General features: G+C 40.7%; 1 protein-coding gene across 2 annotated transcripts in view; it reads left to right on the plus strand.

Moving 5' to 3' along the window:
- The window catches only part of LOC110501956 (integrin alpha-V), an 86,048-nt gene that overhangs the window by 28,974 nt on the left and 38,156 nt on the right, over positions 1 to 18,918 (plus strand). For both annotated transcript variants that reach the window (XM_090216325.1, XM_090216326.1), the window contains exons 7-12: positions 6,967 to 7,089; positions 7,456 to 7,500; positions 10,479 to 10,522; positions 12,673 to 12,729; positions 14,945 to 14,997; positions 18,074 to 18,279. In XM_090216325.1, coding sequence (XP_090072451.1) covers positions 6,967 to 7,089; positions 7,456 to 7,500; positions 10,479 to 10,522; positions 12,673 to 12,729; positions 14,945 to 14,997; positions 18,074 to 18,279 — 528 coding nt within the window. The remainder of the gene's footprint in view (positions 1 to 6,966; positions 7,090 to 7,455; positions 7,501 to 10,478; positions 10,523 to 12,672; positions 12,730 to 14,944; positions 14,998 to 18,073; positions 18,280 to 18,918) is intronic.

Here is an 18,918-nt window from a genome sequence, read left to right on the forward strand (position 1 = left end):
ACAGTGGCTGTTGTCAATGCAGTAATACTTTGACTGCCTAACTGTGGCTGTTGTCAATGCAGTAATACTTTGACTGCCTAACTGTGGCTGTTGTCAATGCAGTAATACTTTGACTGCCTAACTGTAGCTGTTGTCAATGCAGTAATACTTTGACTGCCTAACTGTGGCTGTTGTCAATGCAGTAATACTTTGACTGCCTAACAGTGGCTGTTGTCAATGCAGTAATACTTTGACTGCCTAACTGTAGCTGTTGTCAATGCAGTAATACTTTGACTGCCTAAATATAGCTGTTGTAAATGCAGTAATACTTTGACTGCCTAAATATAGCTGTTGTCAATGCAGTAATACTTTGACTGCCTAACAGTGGCTGTTGTCAATGCAGTAATACTTTGACTGCCTAACTGTGGCTGTTGTCAATGCAGTAATACTTTGACTGCCTAACTGTGGCTGTTGTCAATGCAGTAATGCTTTGACTGCCTAACAGTGGCTGTTGTCAATGCAGTAATACTTTGACTGCCTAACAGTGGCTGTTGTCAATGCAGTAATACTTTGACTGCCTAAATACTGCCTAACTGTGGCTGTTGTCAATGCAGTAATGCTTTGACTGCCTAAATGTGGCTGTTATCAATGCAGTAATACTTTGACTGCCTAACTGTGGCTGTTGTCAATGCAGTAATACTTTGACTGCCTAACTGTAGCTGTTGTCAATGCAGTAATACTTTGACTGCCTAACAGTGGCTGTTGTCAATGCAGTAATACTTTGACTGCCTAACTGTGGCTGTTGTCAATGCAGTAATACTTTGACTGCCTAACAGTGGCTGTTATCAATGCAGTAATACTTTGACTGCCTAACTGTGGCTGTTGTCAATGCAGTAATACTTTGACTGCCTAACTGTGGCTGTTGTCAATGCAGTAATACTTTGACTGCCTAACTGTAGCTGTTGTCAATGCAGTAATACTTTGACTGCCTAACTATAGCTGTTGTCAATGCAGTAATACTTTGACTGCCTAACTGTAGCTGTTGTCAATGCAGTAATACTTTGACTGCCTAAATATAGCTGTTGTAAATGCAGTAATACTTTGACTGCCTAAATATAGCTGTTGTCAATGCAGTAATACTTTGACTGCCTAACAGTGGCTGTTGTCAATGCAGTAATACTTTGACTGCCTAACTGTGGCTGTTGTCAATGCAGTAATACTTTGACTGCCTAACAGTGGCTGTTATCAATGCAGTAATACTTTGACTGCCTAACTGTGGCTGTTGTCAATGCAGTAATACTTTGACTGCCTAACTGTGGCTGTTGTCAATGCAGTAATACTTTGACTGCCTAACTGTAGCTGTTGTCAATGCAGTAATACTTTGACTGCCTAACTATAGCTGTTGTCAATGCAGTAATACTTTGACTGCCTAACTGTAGCTGTTGTCAATGCAGTAATACTTTGACTGCCTAAATATAGCTGTTGTAAATGCAGTAATACTTTGACTGCCTAAATATAGCTGTTGTCAATGCAGTAATACTTTGACTGCCTAAATATAGCTGTTGTCAATGCAGTAATACTTTGACTGCCTAAATATAGCTGTTGTCAATGCAGTAATACTTTGACTGCCTAACAGTGGCTGTTATCAATGCAGTAATACTTTGACTGCCTAACTGTGGCTGTTGTCAATGCAGTAATACTTTGACTGCCTAAATATAGCTGTTGTCAATGCAGTAATACTTTGACTGCCTAACTGTAGCTGTTGTCAATGCAGTAATACTTTGACTGCCTAACAGTGGCTGTTATCAATGCAGTAATACTTTGACTGCCTAACTGTGGCTGTTGTCAATGCAGTAATACTTTGACTGCCTAACTGTGGCTGTTGTCAATGCAGTAATACTTTGACTGCCTAAATATAGCTGTTGTAAATGCAGTAATACTTTGACTGCCTAACAGTGGCTGTTATCAATGCAGTAATACTTTGACTGCCTAACTGTGGCTGTTGTCAATGCAGTAATACTTTGACTGCCTAACTGTGGCTGTTGTCAATGCAGTAATACTTTGACTGCCTAACTGTGGCTGTTATCAATGCAGTAATACTTTGACTGCCTAACTGTAGCTGTTGTCAATGCAGTTATGCTTTGACTGCCTAACTGTGGCTGTTGTCAATGCAGTAATGCTTTGACTGCCTAAAAGTGGCTGTTGTCAATGCAGTAATGCTTTGACTGCCTAACTGTGGCTGTTATCAATGCAGTAATACTTTGACTGCCTAAAAATAGCTGTGGTGAATGCAGCTCTTAGGCTGACAAGTGAGCGGTAGTCTGTGAGATCATGACACTGGCTTGCAGGAGTGACTGCCCAGCTAGCAACAAACGTTCCCACAACTTTAGAGAACATTCCCTTAAGAGTCTCATAGGAATGTTCCTGTGATGTGCAAGGAATGTTTCCCAGAGACCATTCCCTTAATGTCAAATAAAACTTACCAAGAATGTGGTTGCTATGTTCTCAGAACTTAAGATATTAAATGTCCTAGAAAAGTTTCATGGGAATGTTCACGTGTCCAGTTTTCTGAGGGTTAGGAGAATATTCTATCAATGTCCCACCAAACATACATATATGGTTGAGGAAGTGCTGCATCATGAATACAGTCACAGATAAGAGGAAGTGCTGCATCATGAATACAGTCACAGATAAGAGGAAGTGCTGCATCATGAATACAGTCACAGATAAGAGGAAGTGCTGCATCATGAATACAGTCACAGATAAGAGGAAGTGGTGCATCATGAATACAGTCACAGATAAGAGGAAGTGCTGCATCATGAATACAGTCACAGATAAGAGGAAGTGCTGCATCATGAATACAGTCACAGATAAGAGGAAGTGCTGTATCATGAATACAGTCACAGATAAGAGGAAGTGCTGCATCATGAATACAGTCACAGATAAGAGGAAGTGCTGCATCATGAATACAGTCACAGATAAGAGGAAGTGCTGTATCATGAATACAGTCACAGATAAGAGGAAGTGCTGCATCATGAATACAGTCACAGATAAGAGGAAGTGCTGCATCATGAATACAGTCACAGATTAGAGGAAGTGCTGTATCATGAATACAGTCACAGATAAGAGGAAGTGCTGCATCATGAATACAGTCACAGATAAGAGGAAGTGCTGTATCATGAATACAGTCACAGATAAGAGGAAGTGCTGCATCATGAATACAGTCACAGATAAGAGGAAGTGCTGCATCATGAATACAGTCACAGATAATAGGAAGTGGTGCATCATGAATACAGTCACAGATAAGAGGAAGTGGTGCATCATAAATACATGAATACAGTCACAGATAAGAGGAAGTGCTGCATCATGAATACAGTCACAGATAAGAGGAAGTGCTGCATCATGAATACATGAATACAGTCACAGATAAGACGAAGTGGTGCATCATGAATACAGTCACAGATAAGAGGAAGTGCTGCATCATGAATACAGTCACAGATAAGAGGAAGTGGTGCATCATGAATATAGTCACAGATAAGAGGAAGTGCTGCATCATGAATACAGTCACAGATAAGAGGAAGTGCTGCATCATGAATACAGTCACAGATAAGAGGAAGTGGTGCATCATGAATACAGTCACAGATAAGAGGAAGTGCTGCATCATGAATACAGTCACAGATAAGAGGAAGTGCTGCATCATGAATACAGTCACAGATAAGAGGAAGTGCTGCATCATGAATACAGTCACAGATAAGAGGAAGTGGTGCATCATGAATATAGTCACAGATAAGAGGAAGTGCTGCATCATGAATACAGTCCAGATAAGAGGAAGTGCTGCATCATGAATACAGTCCAGATAAGAGGAAGTGCTGCATCATGAATACAGTCACAGATAAGAGGAAGTGCTGCATCATGAATACAGTCACAGATAAGAGGAAGTGCTGCATCATGAATACAGTCACAGATAAGAGGAAGTGCTGCATCATGAATACAGTCACAGATAAGAGGAAGTGCTGCATCATGAATACAGTCACAGATAAGAGGAAGTGGTGCATCATGAATACAGTCACAGATAAGAGGAAGTGGTGCATCATGAATACAGTCACAGATAAGAGGAAGTGGTGCATCATGAATACATGAATACAGTCACAGATAAGAGGAAGTGCTGCATCATGAATACAGTCACAGATAAGAGGAAGTGCTGCATCATGAATACATGAATACAGTCACAGATAAGAGGAAGTGGTGCATCATGAATACATGAATACAGTCACAGATAAGAGGAAGTGCTGCATCATGAATACAGTCACAGATAAGAGGAAGTGCTGCATCATGAATACAGTCACAGATAAGAGGAAGTGCTGCATCATGAATACATGAATACAGTCACAGATAAGAGGAAGTGGTGCATCATGAATACATGAATACAGTCACAGATAAGAGGAAGTGCTGCATCATGAATACAGTCACAGATAAGAGGAAGTGTTGCATCATGAATACAGTCACAGATAAGAGGAAGTGCTGCATCATGAATACAGTCACAGATAAGAGGAAGTGCTGCATCATGAATACAGTCACAGATAAGAGGAAGTGCTGTATTATGAATACAGTCACAGATAAGAGGAAGTGCTCTTGAACTGATAACTGAGATGGACATGTCGACATAGCAGGAAGATCAGAATGCCGTGAACCAAGATGTTCACCAACCAATCAGGGCCTTGATGGGCTGGGCAACAGTTAACAGTGGTTGACCAATCAGGGTCTTGATGGGCTGGGCCACAGTAACAGAGGTTCACCAATCAGGACCTTGATGGGCTTGGCAACAGTTAACAGTGGTTGACCAATCAGGACCTTGATGGGCTGGGCCACAGTAACAGTTGTTCACCAATCAGAGCCTTGATGGGCTGGGCAACAGTAACAGTGGTTCACCAATCAGAACCTTGATGGGCTGGGCAACAGTAACAAGATGTGATGTGGATCAGTGGTTGACCAATCAGGGCCTTGATGGGCTGGGCAACAGTAACAAGATGTGATGTGGATCAGTGGTTGACCAGTCAGGTCTTGATGGGCTGGGCCACAGTAACAGTGGTTCACCAATCAGGGTCTTGATGGGCTGGGCAACAGTAACAAGATGTGATGTGGATCAGTGGTTCACCAATCAGGTCTTGATGGGCTGGGCAACAGTTAACAGAGGTTGACCAGTCAGGGTCTTGATGGGCTGGGCCACAGTAACAGTGGTTGACCAATCAGAGCCTTGATGGGCTGGGCAACAGTAACAGTGGTTGACCAATCAGAGCCTTGATGGGCTGGGCCACAGTAACAGTGGTTGACCAATCAGAGCCTTGATGGGCTGGGGCACAGTAACAGTGGTTGACCAATCAGGACCTTGATGGGCTGGGCCACAGTAACAGTGGTTGACCAATCAGAGTATTGATGGGCTGGGCCACAGTAACAGTGGTTGACCAATCAGGACCTTGATGGGCTGGGCCACAGTAACAGTGGTTGACCAATCAGAGTATTGATGGGCTGGGCCACAGTAACAAGATGTTTCCTCTGGGACCATCAGGCGACGTCCTGACAACTGGACACAGGAATGTTCTTGCAATGTGTCTATAACAGTAATATCTTATGTTCTGAGAAGAGAACAAAGCAGCCATGCTCTCTGTATGTTTGGTGGGACATTGATGGAATTTTCTCCTAAACCTCAGGTAACTGGACACAGGAATGTTCTAGCAACAGTCCCACGAAATGCGTCCAGGACAATATCTTGTACTCTGAGAACATGGCAACCGTGTAACATTACAAAAACATTCTCTCTCCCTAGAATTGGTCTCTTAATTCTGTGACAGATTCTGTGACTCAGGGAACAGGTTGAGATGTTGTTTTTCTTTGGGTGTGCTGCTCGCCGCAACATCCTTTTGTGAGTCAAAGGAGCAAATACAGCCCCTTTTTTAAAGCTGTCAAAGTTGTTTTTAACGGGGCGGCTCATTGGCTGCTGCTATGCTGGGTAGGCACTGAGTGAATTTGATTAGGGAGGGGTGGAATTTAAAAACGGTCAACATTTGTATGGGTGCCAATGCCAGTCTGCAGCTCGATAGTAGAAGGTGTTCCTAATGTTTGGTGCACTCAGTTTATATTAGATTCTCACATTCTGTGAACCTTGAAGCATTTTTTTGTGAAAAATGTAATCAGAAGCACAATTTAGACCAAAACAAATTAGGCTACACAAACCCTCTCTCACCCTCTGACCCTGAACATTTTGTCATTATTAAGGAGTAGAAGCCCTGATGTTATTAATAACATGTTACCCTCTCTCACCCTCTGACCCTGAACATTTTGTCATTAAGGAGTAGAAGCCCTGATGTTATTAATAACATGTTACCCTCTCTCACCCTCTGACCCTGCTTTTTCACTAACATTTTGTCATTAAGGAGTAGAAGCCCTGATGTTATTAATAACATGTTACCCTCTCTCACCCTCTGACCCTGAACATTTTGTCATTAAGGAGTAGAAGCCCTGATGTTATTAATAACATGTTACCCTCTCTCACCCTCTGACCCTGCTTTTTCAATAACATTTTGTCATTAAGGAGCTGAAGCCCTTATGTTATTAATAACATGTTATTAATAACATAAGGTGATATGTACGACGCTGTATGTTATTAATAACATAAGGTGATATGTGGGGCGGCAGGGTAGCCTAGTGGTTAGAGCGTTGGACTAGTAACCCGAAAGGTTGCAAGTTCAAATACCCGAGCTGACAAGGTACAAATCTGTCATTCTGCCCCTGAACAAGGCAGTTAACCCACTGTTCCTAGACCAGTTAACCCACTGTTCCTAGACCAGTTAACCCACTGTTCCTAGGCCAGTTAACCCACTGTTCCTAGGCCGTCATTGTAAATAAGAATTTGTTCTTAACTGACTTGCCTAGTTAAATAAAGGTAAAAAATAAATAAATAATGTATGACGCTGTATGTTATTTCTACAGGTCAGCTGATAAGTGATGATATCTCTGAGATCATCACCAGGTTCAATAGACAATACTACACTCCTTACAGTAACCAGCTGACCACTAAGTCTGCCAGCGCTCAGTACGATGACAGCTATTTAGGTAAGTCCTGTTGTCCTGAGTCCCAAACGGCCCCCTATTCCCTCTATAGTGCTCTACTGTTGACCAGGGCCCGTAGGGAATAGAGTGCCATGTGGGACATATTCATTTTCTGGTTAAATATATGTTTGCTTACTTTGATTAGCATGTTCTCAAGTGGTGTTGAAGCTCTTGTTTTGGCTCTGTACGAGGCTCATAACTATCGTTAAAGAGTTTAATGAGCTCTTAGGGTTTTGTGGCAGAGGATTTAGCAATGTTGTTAAACTGTGCATGGTCTGTTGTTGTAGAATGCAGTACGTCAACAGTTCTCTACTCCGCTGGCACCATGTCTTCTGGCTTATTAGGTATTTATTGTATGTTTACTTCCAGGTTATTCTGTGACTGTCGGTGACTTCAATGCTGATGGAGAAGATGGTAAGTTTTGGCCATCAAACTGTTCCCGTCTACTGATGTCTCTTCTGTCTCCATCAACACTCCTTCCTCTGTTTAGGACTGCGTACATGGCCTTTCACCTACTCATGTTATTTTGTCACTTTGTAAAAGTGGGATGCTCCATACTGTAATCTCTGGGTTTGGTACAGTAATGTGTTCTTGGAATGTCTTAGTTCTGTGCGTGATACTTAAGGTTCCAGAATGGAACAGCTCAATGGTGATCTCATTCTAACATTCTATATAGAACAGTTCAATGGTGATCTATCTCATTCTAACATTCTATATAGAATAGTTCAATGGTGATCTAGTTTTAACATTCTATATAGAACAGTTCCATGGTGATCTCATTATAACATTCTGTATAGAACAGTTTAATGGTGATCTCATTCTAACATTCTATATAGAACAGTTCAATGGTGATCTATTTTTAACATTCTATATAGAACAGTTCAATGGTGATCTGGTTTTAACATTCTATATAGAACAGTTCAATGGTGATCTCATTCTAACATTCTATATAGAACAGTTCAATGGTGATCTGGTTTTAACATTCTATATAGAACAGTTCAATGGTGATCTCATTCTAACATTCTATATAGAACAGTTCAATGGTGATCTGGTTTTAACATTCTATATAGAACAGTTTAATGGTGATCTAGTTTTAACATTCTATATAGAACAGTTTAATGGTGATCTAGTTTTAACATTCTATATAGAACAGTTCAATGGTGATCTAGTTTTAACATTCTATATAGAACAGTTCAATGGTGATCTCATTCTAACATTCTGTATAGAACAGTTCAATGGTGATCTAGTTTTAACATTCTATATAGAACAGTTCAATGGTGATCTAGTTTTAACATTCTATATAGAACAGTTCAATGGTGATCTAGTTTTAACATTCTATATAGAACAGTTCAATGGTGATCTATTTTTAACATTCTATATAGAACAGTTCAATGGTGATCTAGTTTTAACATTCTATATAGAACAGTTCAATGGTGATCTAGTTTCAACATTCTATATAGAACAGTTCAATGGTGATCTCATTCTAACATTCTGTATAGAACAGTTTAATGGTGATCTAGTTTTAACATTCTATATAGAACAGTTCAATGGTGATCTCATTCTAACATTCTATATAGAACAGTTCAATGGTGATCTAGTTTTAACATTCTATATAGAACAGTTCAATGGTGATCTCATTCTAACATTCTATATAGAACAGTTCAATGGTGATCTAGTTTTAACATTCTATATAGAACAGTTTAATGGTGATCTAGTTTTAACATTCTATATAGAACAGTTTAATGGTGATCTAGTTTTAACATTCTATATAGAACAGTTCAATGGTGATCTAGTTTTAACATTCTATATAGAACAGTTCAATGGTGATCTCATTCTAACATTCTGTATAGAACAGTTCAATGGTGATCTAGTTTTAACATTCTATATAGAACAGTTCAATGGTGATCTAGTTTTAACATTCTATATAGAACAGTTCAATGGTGATCTAGTTTTAACATTCTATATAGAACAGTTCAATGGTGATCTCATTCTAACATTCTGTATAGAACAGTTCAATGGTGATCTAGTTTTAACATTCTATATAGAACAGTTCAATGGTGATCTAGTTTCAACATTCTATATAGAACAGTTCAATGGTGATCTAGTTTTAACATTCTATATAGAACAGTTCAATGGTGATCTCATTCTAACATTCTATATAGAACAGTTCAATGGTGATCTAGTTTTAACATTCTATATAGAACAGTTTAATGGTGATCTAGTTTTAACATTCTATATAGAACAGTTTAATGGTGATCTAGTTTTAACATTCTATATAGAACAGTTCAATGGTGATCTAGTTTTAACATTCTATATAGAACAGTTCAATGGTGATCTCATTCTAACATTCTGTATAGAACAGTTCAATGGTGATCTAGTTTTAACATTCTATATAGAACAGTTCAATGGTGATCTAGTTTTAACATTCTATATAGAACAGTTCAATGGTGATCTGGTTTTAACATTCTATATAGAACAGTTCAATGGTGATCTCATTCTAACATTCTATATAGAACAGTTCAATGGTGATCTGGTTTTAACATTCTATATAGAACAGTTCAATGGTGATCTCATTCTAACATTCTATATAGAACAGTTCAATGGTGGTCTGGTTTTAACATTCTGTATAGAACAGTTCAATGGTGATCTAGTTTTAACATTCTATATAGAACAGTTCAATGGTGATCTAGTTTTAACATTCTATATAGAACAGTTCAATGGTGATCTGGTTTTAACATTCTATATAGAACAGTTCAATGGTGATCTCATTCTAACATTCTATATAGAACAGTTCAATGGTGATCTGGTTTTAACATTCTATATAGAACAGTTCAATGGTGATCTCATTCTAACATTCTATATAGAACAGTTCAATGGTGGTCTGGTTTTAACATTCTGTATAGAACAGTTCAATGGTGATCTGGTTTTAACATTCTGTATAGAACAGTTCAATGGTGATCTGGTTTTAACATTCTATATAGAACAGTTTAATGGTGATCTAGTTTTAACATTCTATATAGAACAGTTTAATGGTGATCTAGTTTTAACATTCTATATAGAACAGTTCAATGGTGATCTAGTTTTAACATTCTATATAGAACAGTTCAATGGTGATCTCATTCTAACATTCTGTATAGAACAGTTCAATGGTGATCTAGTTTTAACATTCTATATAGAACAGTTCAATGGTGATCTAGTTTCAACATTCTATATAGAACAGTTCAATGGTGATCTCATTCTAACATTCTGTATAGAACAGTTTAATGGTGATCTAGTTTTAACATTCTATATAGAACAGTTCAATGGTGATCTCATTCTAACATTCTATATAGAACAGTTCAATGGTGATCTAGTTTTAACATTATTTCTGTTATTTCTCTTCTGTTGTACAGATTACATTACCGGGGTACCCAGGGGAGACAAAGCTCTGGGCTATGTAAGTATTATGAGCTCATTTTGTATACAACAATTATTTAGCTTTCATTTAATCTTGGTTAACCCAGAACCAAAATTGTGTGTATTTTTTGTCAAATGCTCAATATCTACGTAGTCTGTCAACGAGAGATTAACCTTTATTTACGGTGCATTCAGAAAGTATTCAGACCCCTTAACTTTTTCCACATTTTGTTGTGTTTTATTTTAAAATGGTTTAAGTAAAAAAAAATATCTTCAATCTATGCTCAATACCCCAATGATCATACTTGAGATGTTTTTATAACTTGACTGGGGTCCACCTGTGGTAAATTCTATTGATTGGACATGATTTGGAAAGGCACACGCCTGTCTATATTAGGTCCTACAGTTGACAGTGCATGCCAGAGCAAAAACCAAGCCTTGAGGTCGAGGGAATTGTCCGTAGAGCTTCGAGACAGGATTGTGTTGAGACACAGATCTGGGGAAGGGTACCAGCATTGAAGGACCCCAAGAAGGACCCCAAGAACACAGTGGCCTCCATCATTCTTAAATGGAAGAATTTTGGAACCACAAAGACTCTTCCTAGAGCTGGCCACCCGGCCAAACTGATCAATCTGGGGAGAAGGGCCTTGGTCAGGGAGGTGACCAAGAACCTAATAATTACCTTGACAGAGCTCCAGAGTTCCTCTGTGGAAATGGAAGAACCTTCCAGAAGGACAACCATCTCTGCAGCACTCCACCAATCAGGCCTTTATGATAGAGTGGCCAGACGGAAGCCACTCCTCAGTTGAATGCACATGACAGCCCGCTTGGCATCTAAAGACTCTCAGACCATGAGAAACAAGATTTAACTCTTGGGCCGAAATGCCAAGCGTCACATCTGGAGGAAACCTGGAACCATCCCTACGGTGAAGCATGGTGGTGGCAGCGTCATGCTGTGGGGATGTTTTTCAGTGGCAGGGACTGGGAGACTAGTAAGGAGATTGAAAGATGAAGAGAGCAAAGTACAGAGAGATCCTTGATGAAAACTGCCCTACAGCGCTAAGGACCTCAGCCTGGAGTGAAGGTTCACCTTCCAACAGGACAACAACCTTAAGCACTCAGCTAAGACAACGCAGGAGTGGCTTCGGGACAAGTCTCTGAAAGTCCTTAAGTGGCCCAGCCAGAGCCCGGACTTGAACCCGATCGAACATCTCTGGAGAGACATGAAAATAGCTGTGCAGCAACGCTCCCCATCCAACCTGACAGAGCTTGAGAGGATCTGCAGAGAAGAATGGGAGAAACTCCCCAAATACAGGTGTACGAAGCTTGTAGCGTCATACCCAAGAAGACTCGAGGCTGTAATCGCTGCCCAAGGATGCTTCAACAAAGTACTGAGTAAAGGGTTTGAATACTTATGTAAATGTGATATTTCTGTTTTTTTATATATATTTTTTTAATTATATACATTTGCTACAAAGTGAAGGGGTCTGAATGCTTTCCCATCATTGAGCTAAAATATTTTTGAGAGCTGTACTATACATGTGTTAAAGAGGTCAACATACCGTGAGGGAAGAACAAGGACTCCATTGGAGCACATTCAAAAATTCTTCATATTCATCATATTCGATTTTTCGTGTTCTAACAGGCCCACAATGTGGTTACTAAAATCCAAATTTAGATCTATTTCTCTGTTTTCGCTGACTAATATTTAGAAATAGTTATTTTCAGTTTATAAAAAAATATCTGCTAAACGCTAACTTCTGTTCGTGTAAGCTGGTAGCATAGCTAGCCATAAAGAAATTGGTGGTGGTACTTGTAGCCATTTTGAAATATAAGTTGATTAGTGGCGATGACATAAACATGTGTCGGGGTTGACATCCATACAAGCATTACACTCTGATGTTTACCCCAAATAGTGTGAAATACACATTTAAACAATAGCTTAAATGTAGGAAAATGTTTTAAGGGGGGGGGGGGGGGCGGGCGTTGCCATGGCATTTCCATTGTTTTGGTCAGTTCAATTTATCTCTTTACTGCATCTGTGCTGTGTGTGCTATAGACAACTATTATTGCCATGGCTAAAACACACACAGACTAGATCGACTAGGCTAACTATTATTATGTCACTGTGTCAGTCATTGTGGGTGAAAAAACGAAAAACCGAGTCAGTTATGTTGTCTTGCCATGTAGGTGAACATCTTCAATGGGAGGAATATGCAGTCTGTCCTGAACTTCACAGGAACACAGGTACGGTATGAGATGGTAGGGGTTTTACATGAAACTGTGCGTGCGTGCATACCGACTCTGAGCCGGAAGGATGAAAGAAATGTTGACATAATTAATATGATTTGTTTTGAGGGTTCCTCTTGGAATCTCCGTTACGGTCCACACAGAGACAGGGCATCCGTTACGGTCCACACAGAGACAGGGAGTCTGTTACGGTCCACACAGAGACAGGGCATCTGTTACGGTCCACACAGAGACAGGGAGTCTGTTACGGTCCACACAGAGACAGGGCATCTGTTACGGTCCACACAGAGACAGGGAGTCTGTTACGGTCCACACAGAGACAGGGCATCTGTTACGGTCCACACAGAGACAGGGCATCCGTTACGGTCCACACAGAGACAGGGCATCCGTTACGGTCCACACAGAGACAGGGCATCTGTAACGGTCCACACAGAGACAGGGAGTCTGTTACGGTCCACACAGAGACAGGGAGTCTGTTACGGTCCACACAGAGACAGGGCATCTGTTACGGTCCACACAGAGACAGGGCGTCTGTTACGGTCCACACAGAGACAGGGCATCTGTTACGGTCCACACAGAGACAGGGAGTTTGTTACGGTCCACACAGAGACAGGGAGTCTGTTACGGTCCACGCAGAGACAGGACATCAGAGACAGGGAGTGTTGGTCTCTGTAGTAAACCTTATTCAGCACCGTGTTGGTCTCTGTAGTAAACCTTATTCAGCACCGTGTTGGTCTCTGTAGTAAACCTTATTCAGCACCGTGTTGGTCTCTGTAGTAAACCTTATTCAGCACCGTGTTGGTCTCTGTAGTAAACCTTATTCAGCACCGTGTTGGTCTCTGTAGTAAACCTTATTCAGCACCGTGTTGGTCTCTGTAGTAAACCTTATTCAGCACCGTATTGGTCTCTGTAGTAAACCTTATTCAGCACCGTATTGGTCTCTGTAGTAAACCTTATTCAGCACCGTGTTGGTCTCTGTAGTAAACCTTATTCAGCACCGTATTGGTCTCTGTAGTAAACCTTATTCAGCACCGTGTTGGTCTCTGTAGTAAACCTTATTCAGCACCGTGTTGGTCTCTGTAGTAAACCTTATTCAGCACCGTGTTGGTCTCTGTAGTAAACCTTATTCAGCACCGTATTGTTCTCTGTAGTAAACCTTATTCAGCACCGTGTTGGTCTCTGTAGTAAACCTTATTCAGCACCGTATTGGTCTCTGTAGTAAACCTTATTCAGCACCGTATTGGTCTCTGTAGTAAACCTTATTCAGCACCGTATTGGTCTCTGTAGTAAACCTTATTCAGCACCGTGTTGGTCTCTGTAGTAAACCTTATTCAGCACCGTATTGTTCTCTGTAGTAAACCTTATTCAGCACCGTGTTGGTCTCTGTAGTAAACCTTATTCAGCACCGTATTGGTCTCTGTAGTAAACCTTATTCAGCACCGTGTTGGTCTCTGTAGTAAACCTTATTCAGCACCGTATTGGTCTCTGTAGTAAACCTTATTCAGCACCGTATTGGTCTCTGTAGTAAACCTTATTCAGCACCGTGTTGGTCTCTGTAGTAAACCTTATTCAGCACCGTATTGGTCTCTGTAGTAAACCTTATTCAGCACCGTATTGGTCTCTGTAGTAAACCTTATTCAGCACCGTATTGGTGTCTTTAGTAAACCTTATTCAGCACCGTGTTGGTCTCTGTAGTAAACCTTATTCAGCACTGTGTTGGTCTCTGTAGTAAACCTTATTCAGCACCGTGTTGGTCTCTGTAGTAAACCTTATTCAGCACCGTATTGGTCTCTGTAGTAAACCTTATTCAGCACCGTATTGGTCTCTGTAGTAAACCTTATTCAGCACCGTATTGGTCTCTGTAGTAAACCTTATTCAGCACCGTGTTGGTCTCTGTAGTAAACCTTATTCAGCACCGTGTTGGTCTCTGTAGTAAACCTTATTCAGCACCGTGTTGGTCTCTGTAGTAAACCTTATTCAGCACCGTGTTGGTCTCTGTAGTAAACCTTATTCAGCACCGTGTTGGTCTCTGTAGTAAACCTTATTCAGCACCGTGTTGGTCTCTGTAGTAAACCTTATTCAGCACCGTGTTGGTCTCTGTAGTAAACCTTATTCAGCACCGTGTTGGTCTCTGTAGTAAACCTTATTCAGCACCGTGTTGGTCTCTGTGGGGTGATGGTTAAATACATTGTATTTCTCCCTGTCTCCTCAGATGGCTGCCTACTTCGGCCATTCTGTGGCAGCGACCGACATCAATAACGATGGGTAAGTAATGATGGGTACACTTACTGCCATGTCCCAAAGGTCACCCTAATCCATTATATAGTGCACTACATAGGGCAGAGCCCTATTGACCCTGGTGAAAGTAGTGCACTACATAGGGCAGAGCCTTATTTACCCTGGTGAAAAGTAGTGCACTATGTAGGGCTGAGCCCTATTGACCCTGGTCAGAAATAGTGCACTACATAGGGCATAGGTTACCATTTGGGACCTGGGCTCTATCTTAGTAGGTTGTGACCTCTTTACAGTCTATCCAAGGTCGTGTTCATTGGTGCAAAAGGACAACAAGTGTTTTTTTATTGGACAAGTTCAGGTAGTTTTGTTTATTTGTTGTGTTTGTTTTCTTGGTGTTCTAGTCAACACGGGGTTGCTCCTGGAGCATGTTTGTTAATGGTATAAATAGAGGGCCTGACTTTATACAAACTAAAAATCTATCAGCTCAAGGCGATAGATGTTCTCATCCTGTAGCAGAGCTCGCTAATTAATCTCCAGATGAAGACGCAGGCGTGACCGTATATGGGTAATGACACATCCTCACCAGACTCCTGACTGTTTTCAGATGCAGTTGAATATCTTGGCAAAAAAAAAAATTGTAGTTTATTTCAGAAGTTCTCAAACTTTTTTTTTTTTTTTTTTTGCGGCACTTTTGTGGACCCCTTTTGTGACAGCAAATTCAGAACACAACTTGAGTGGGATTCACATAGAATACAAGGAGTTTTACTATGAGTTCAGCAATGTAGGGCTGGATGAAACATGTCTCGGGCTCTGGAAAGGGACATTTTTAAAGGCCTGCCTCTTTGGCATGGGAGATTAACATATTGCAGTTTTCAAGCTAATTTCCTGCAATTTTACACAGTTTGTCATGGGACTGATTTTGTTGTTGTTGTTGCAGCTTTAAAGTTAATATCCTGCCACATGTTTTGCCAGAAAAAAAAGCTTAAATTAGTGTATTTATGTAAAAAATTAATCAAACAAAAAGTTTTGGTTGGAAAACAAGTAGTATTGAGTCAAAAAATGTAGAATTGGTGGGTACCAATACCCCTGTGAGCCCCCCAGGCACAAGTTACCCAGGAACAAAAACATGTGTAGGCAAATAATATTATATTGTATTGTTTTACACCCTCTAAACATATTCCACAGATCCCTTGGCCAAAATATGTTTCATATGGTGTCGTATCCCACTTTGAGAACCCCTGGGTTATATAATTTACAGGGTAATAGATCCCTTTAACATTAGGGAATATTAAACCCCCAAAAAATTGTAACAGAATGAAGGGTGGGTTTCCCGAGCATAAACTAAAACCTTACTCCTGGACTACAATGCAGTTTCAATGGAGGGTCTCCATTGAACATGTTTCTTAGTCCAATACTAGGCTGAATCTACAGTAAGTGTGTGAAACCAAGCCAATTATTATTATTTATTTTTTTAACATTTAGGGACTCAAAAGTAATTGGACAAACTAACATAAGCATAAATTAAATTATGAATTTTGATACTTGGTTGCAAATCCTTTGCAGTCGATGACTGCCTGAAGCTGCGTTTCTTCCCTGGTGATGCTCTGCCAGGGCTTTACTGCAGCGGCCTTCAGTTCTTGCTTGTTCTTGGGGTGTTCTGCCTTCAGCAAAGCGAAATGCTCAATTGGATTCAGGTCAGGTGATTGACTTGGCCGTTGCAGAACATTACACTTGTTTGCCTTAAAAAAAAAAAAAAAAAAATATTGGGTTGCTTTCGCAGTATTGCTTCGGGTCATTGTTCATTTGCACTGTGAAGCGCATCGTCCAATAGGTTTTGAAGCATTTGGCTGAATCTGAGCAGATAACAAACACTTCAGAATTCAATCCTGCTGCTTCTGTCAACAGTCACATCATCACTAAATACAAGGGAACCAGTTTCGTTGACAGCCATACATGCCCACGCCATAACACCACCTCCCGAGTGGCACAGCGGTTCTAAGGCACTGCATCTCAGTGCTAGAGGCATCACTACAGACCGTGGTTCGATTCCAGGCTGTATCACAACCGGCCGTGTTTGGGAGTCCCGTAGGGCGGCGCACAATTGGCACCCAGCGTCGTCCGGGTTTTGCCAGTGGTAGGCCGTCATTGTAAATAATAATTTGTTCTTAACTGACTTGCCTCGTTAAATAAAGATTTAAATTAAATAATTAAAAAAAGAAAACCTCCACCGTGATTCACAGATGAGGTGGTTCCTTCCCTTCTCCATACTCTTCTCTTCCCATCATTCTGGGACAAGTCGATCTTCGTCTCATCTGCCCATAGGATGTTATTCCAGAACTGTACAGGCTTTTTTTTTTTTAGATTGTTGTTTGGGTGCAAACTCTAATCTGTCTAATTCCTGTTTTTGAGATTTACCAGTGGTTTACATCTTGTGGTTAAACCGTCTGTATTTACTCTGGTGAAGTGGGCTCTTGACTGACACAGATACTCCTGCCTCCTGGAGGGTGTTATTGATCTGGACCACTGTCGTGAAAAGGGGTTTTTATTCACCAGGGAAAGAATTATTATGTCATCCACCCTGGTCTTCCTGGCCTTTTGGTGTTCCTGAGCTCACCAGTGCGTTCTGTCTTTTTAGGAATGTACCAAATAGTTGATTTGGCCACACCTCGTGTTTTTTTTATTTTTTACTATCGTTCTGATGTTGTTTTTAAAAATATTTGTCAGCCTAATGATGCCTTCACTGGCAGTAACAGCTCTTTTGACTTCATTTTGAGGGTTAACAGCAACGGATTCCAAATGCCACACTTCAAATCAACTCTAGACCTTTTATCTGCTTACCTGTTAATGAACTAATGAGGGAATAACACACCTGGCCATGGAGCAGCTGAGCAGACAATTGTCCAATTACTTTTGGTCCCTTAACAATGGGGGGGCCCATATATAAAAATGTGCTGTAATTCCTGCACCGTTCACCCGATGTGGATGTAAAGACCCTCAAATTAAATTCATTATTTAATTTCAACTCCAATATGCTGTGATAGACAGCTAAAATAACAATAACTTGGTCAATAACCAAATATTTATGGACCTGACTGTCTCTCCTCAGACTGGTGGATCTGTTTGTAGGGGCCCCTCTGTTCATGGACCGTGGTAGTGATGGGAAGCTAAGGGAGGTGGGTCAGGTGTCTGTGTTCCTGGGGAAAGGAGGCTTCTCCTTCAACACACCCATCACACTGAGTGGGACAGAGATCTACTCACGCTTCGGCAGTTCTATCGCCACCCTGGGGGACCTGGATATGGATGGCTTCAACGGTATGTATGAGTTCTCAACGGTATGTATGAGGTTTTAACGGTATGAATGAGGCCTTAACGGTATGAGACCTTAACGGTATGTATGAGGTCTTAATGGTATGTATGAGTTATCAACGGTATGTATGAGTTCTCAACGGTATGTATGAGTCCTTAACGGTATGTCTGAGGCCTTAACGGTATGTCTGAGGCCTTAACGGTATGTCTGAAGCCTTAACGGTATGTCTGAGGCCTTAACGGAATGTCTGAAGCCTTAACGGTATGTCTGAGGCCTTAACGGTATGTATGAGTCCTTAACGGTATGTATGAGGTTTTAACGTTATGTATGAGGCCTTAACGGTATGTATGAGTCCTTAACGGTATGTCTGAGGCCTTAACGGAATGTCTGAAGCCTTAACGGTATGTCTGAGGCCTTAACGGTATGTCTGAGGCCTTAACGGTATGTATGAGGCCTTAACGGTATGTATGAGTCCTTAACGGTATGTATGAGGCCTTAACGGTATGTATGAGGCCTTAACGGTATGTATGAGTCCTTAACGGTATGTATGAGGCCTTAACGGAATGTATGAGTCCTTAACGGTATGTATGAGGCCTTAACGGAATGTCTGAAGCCTTAACGGTATGTCTGAAGCCTTAACGGTA

This window comes from Oncorhynchus mykiss, chromosome 22, assembly GCF_057628025.1.
Source record: "Oncorhynchus mykiss isolate SJ-2025 chromosome 22, ASM5762802v1, whole genome shotgun sequence".
NCBI lineage: Eukaryota > Metazoa > Chordata > Actinopteri > Salmoniformes > Salmonidae > Oncorhynchus > Oncorhynchus mykiss.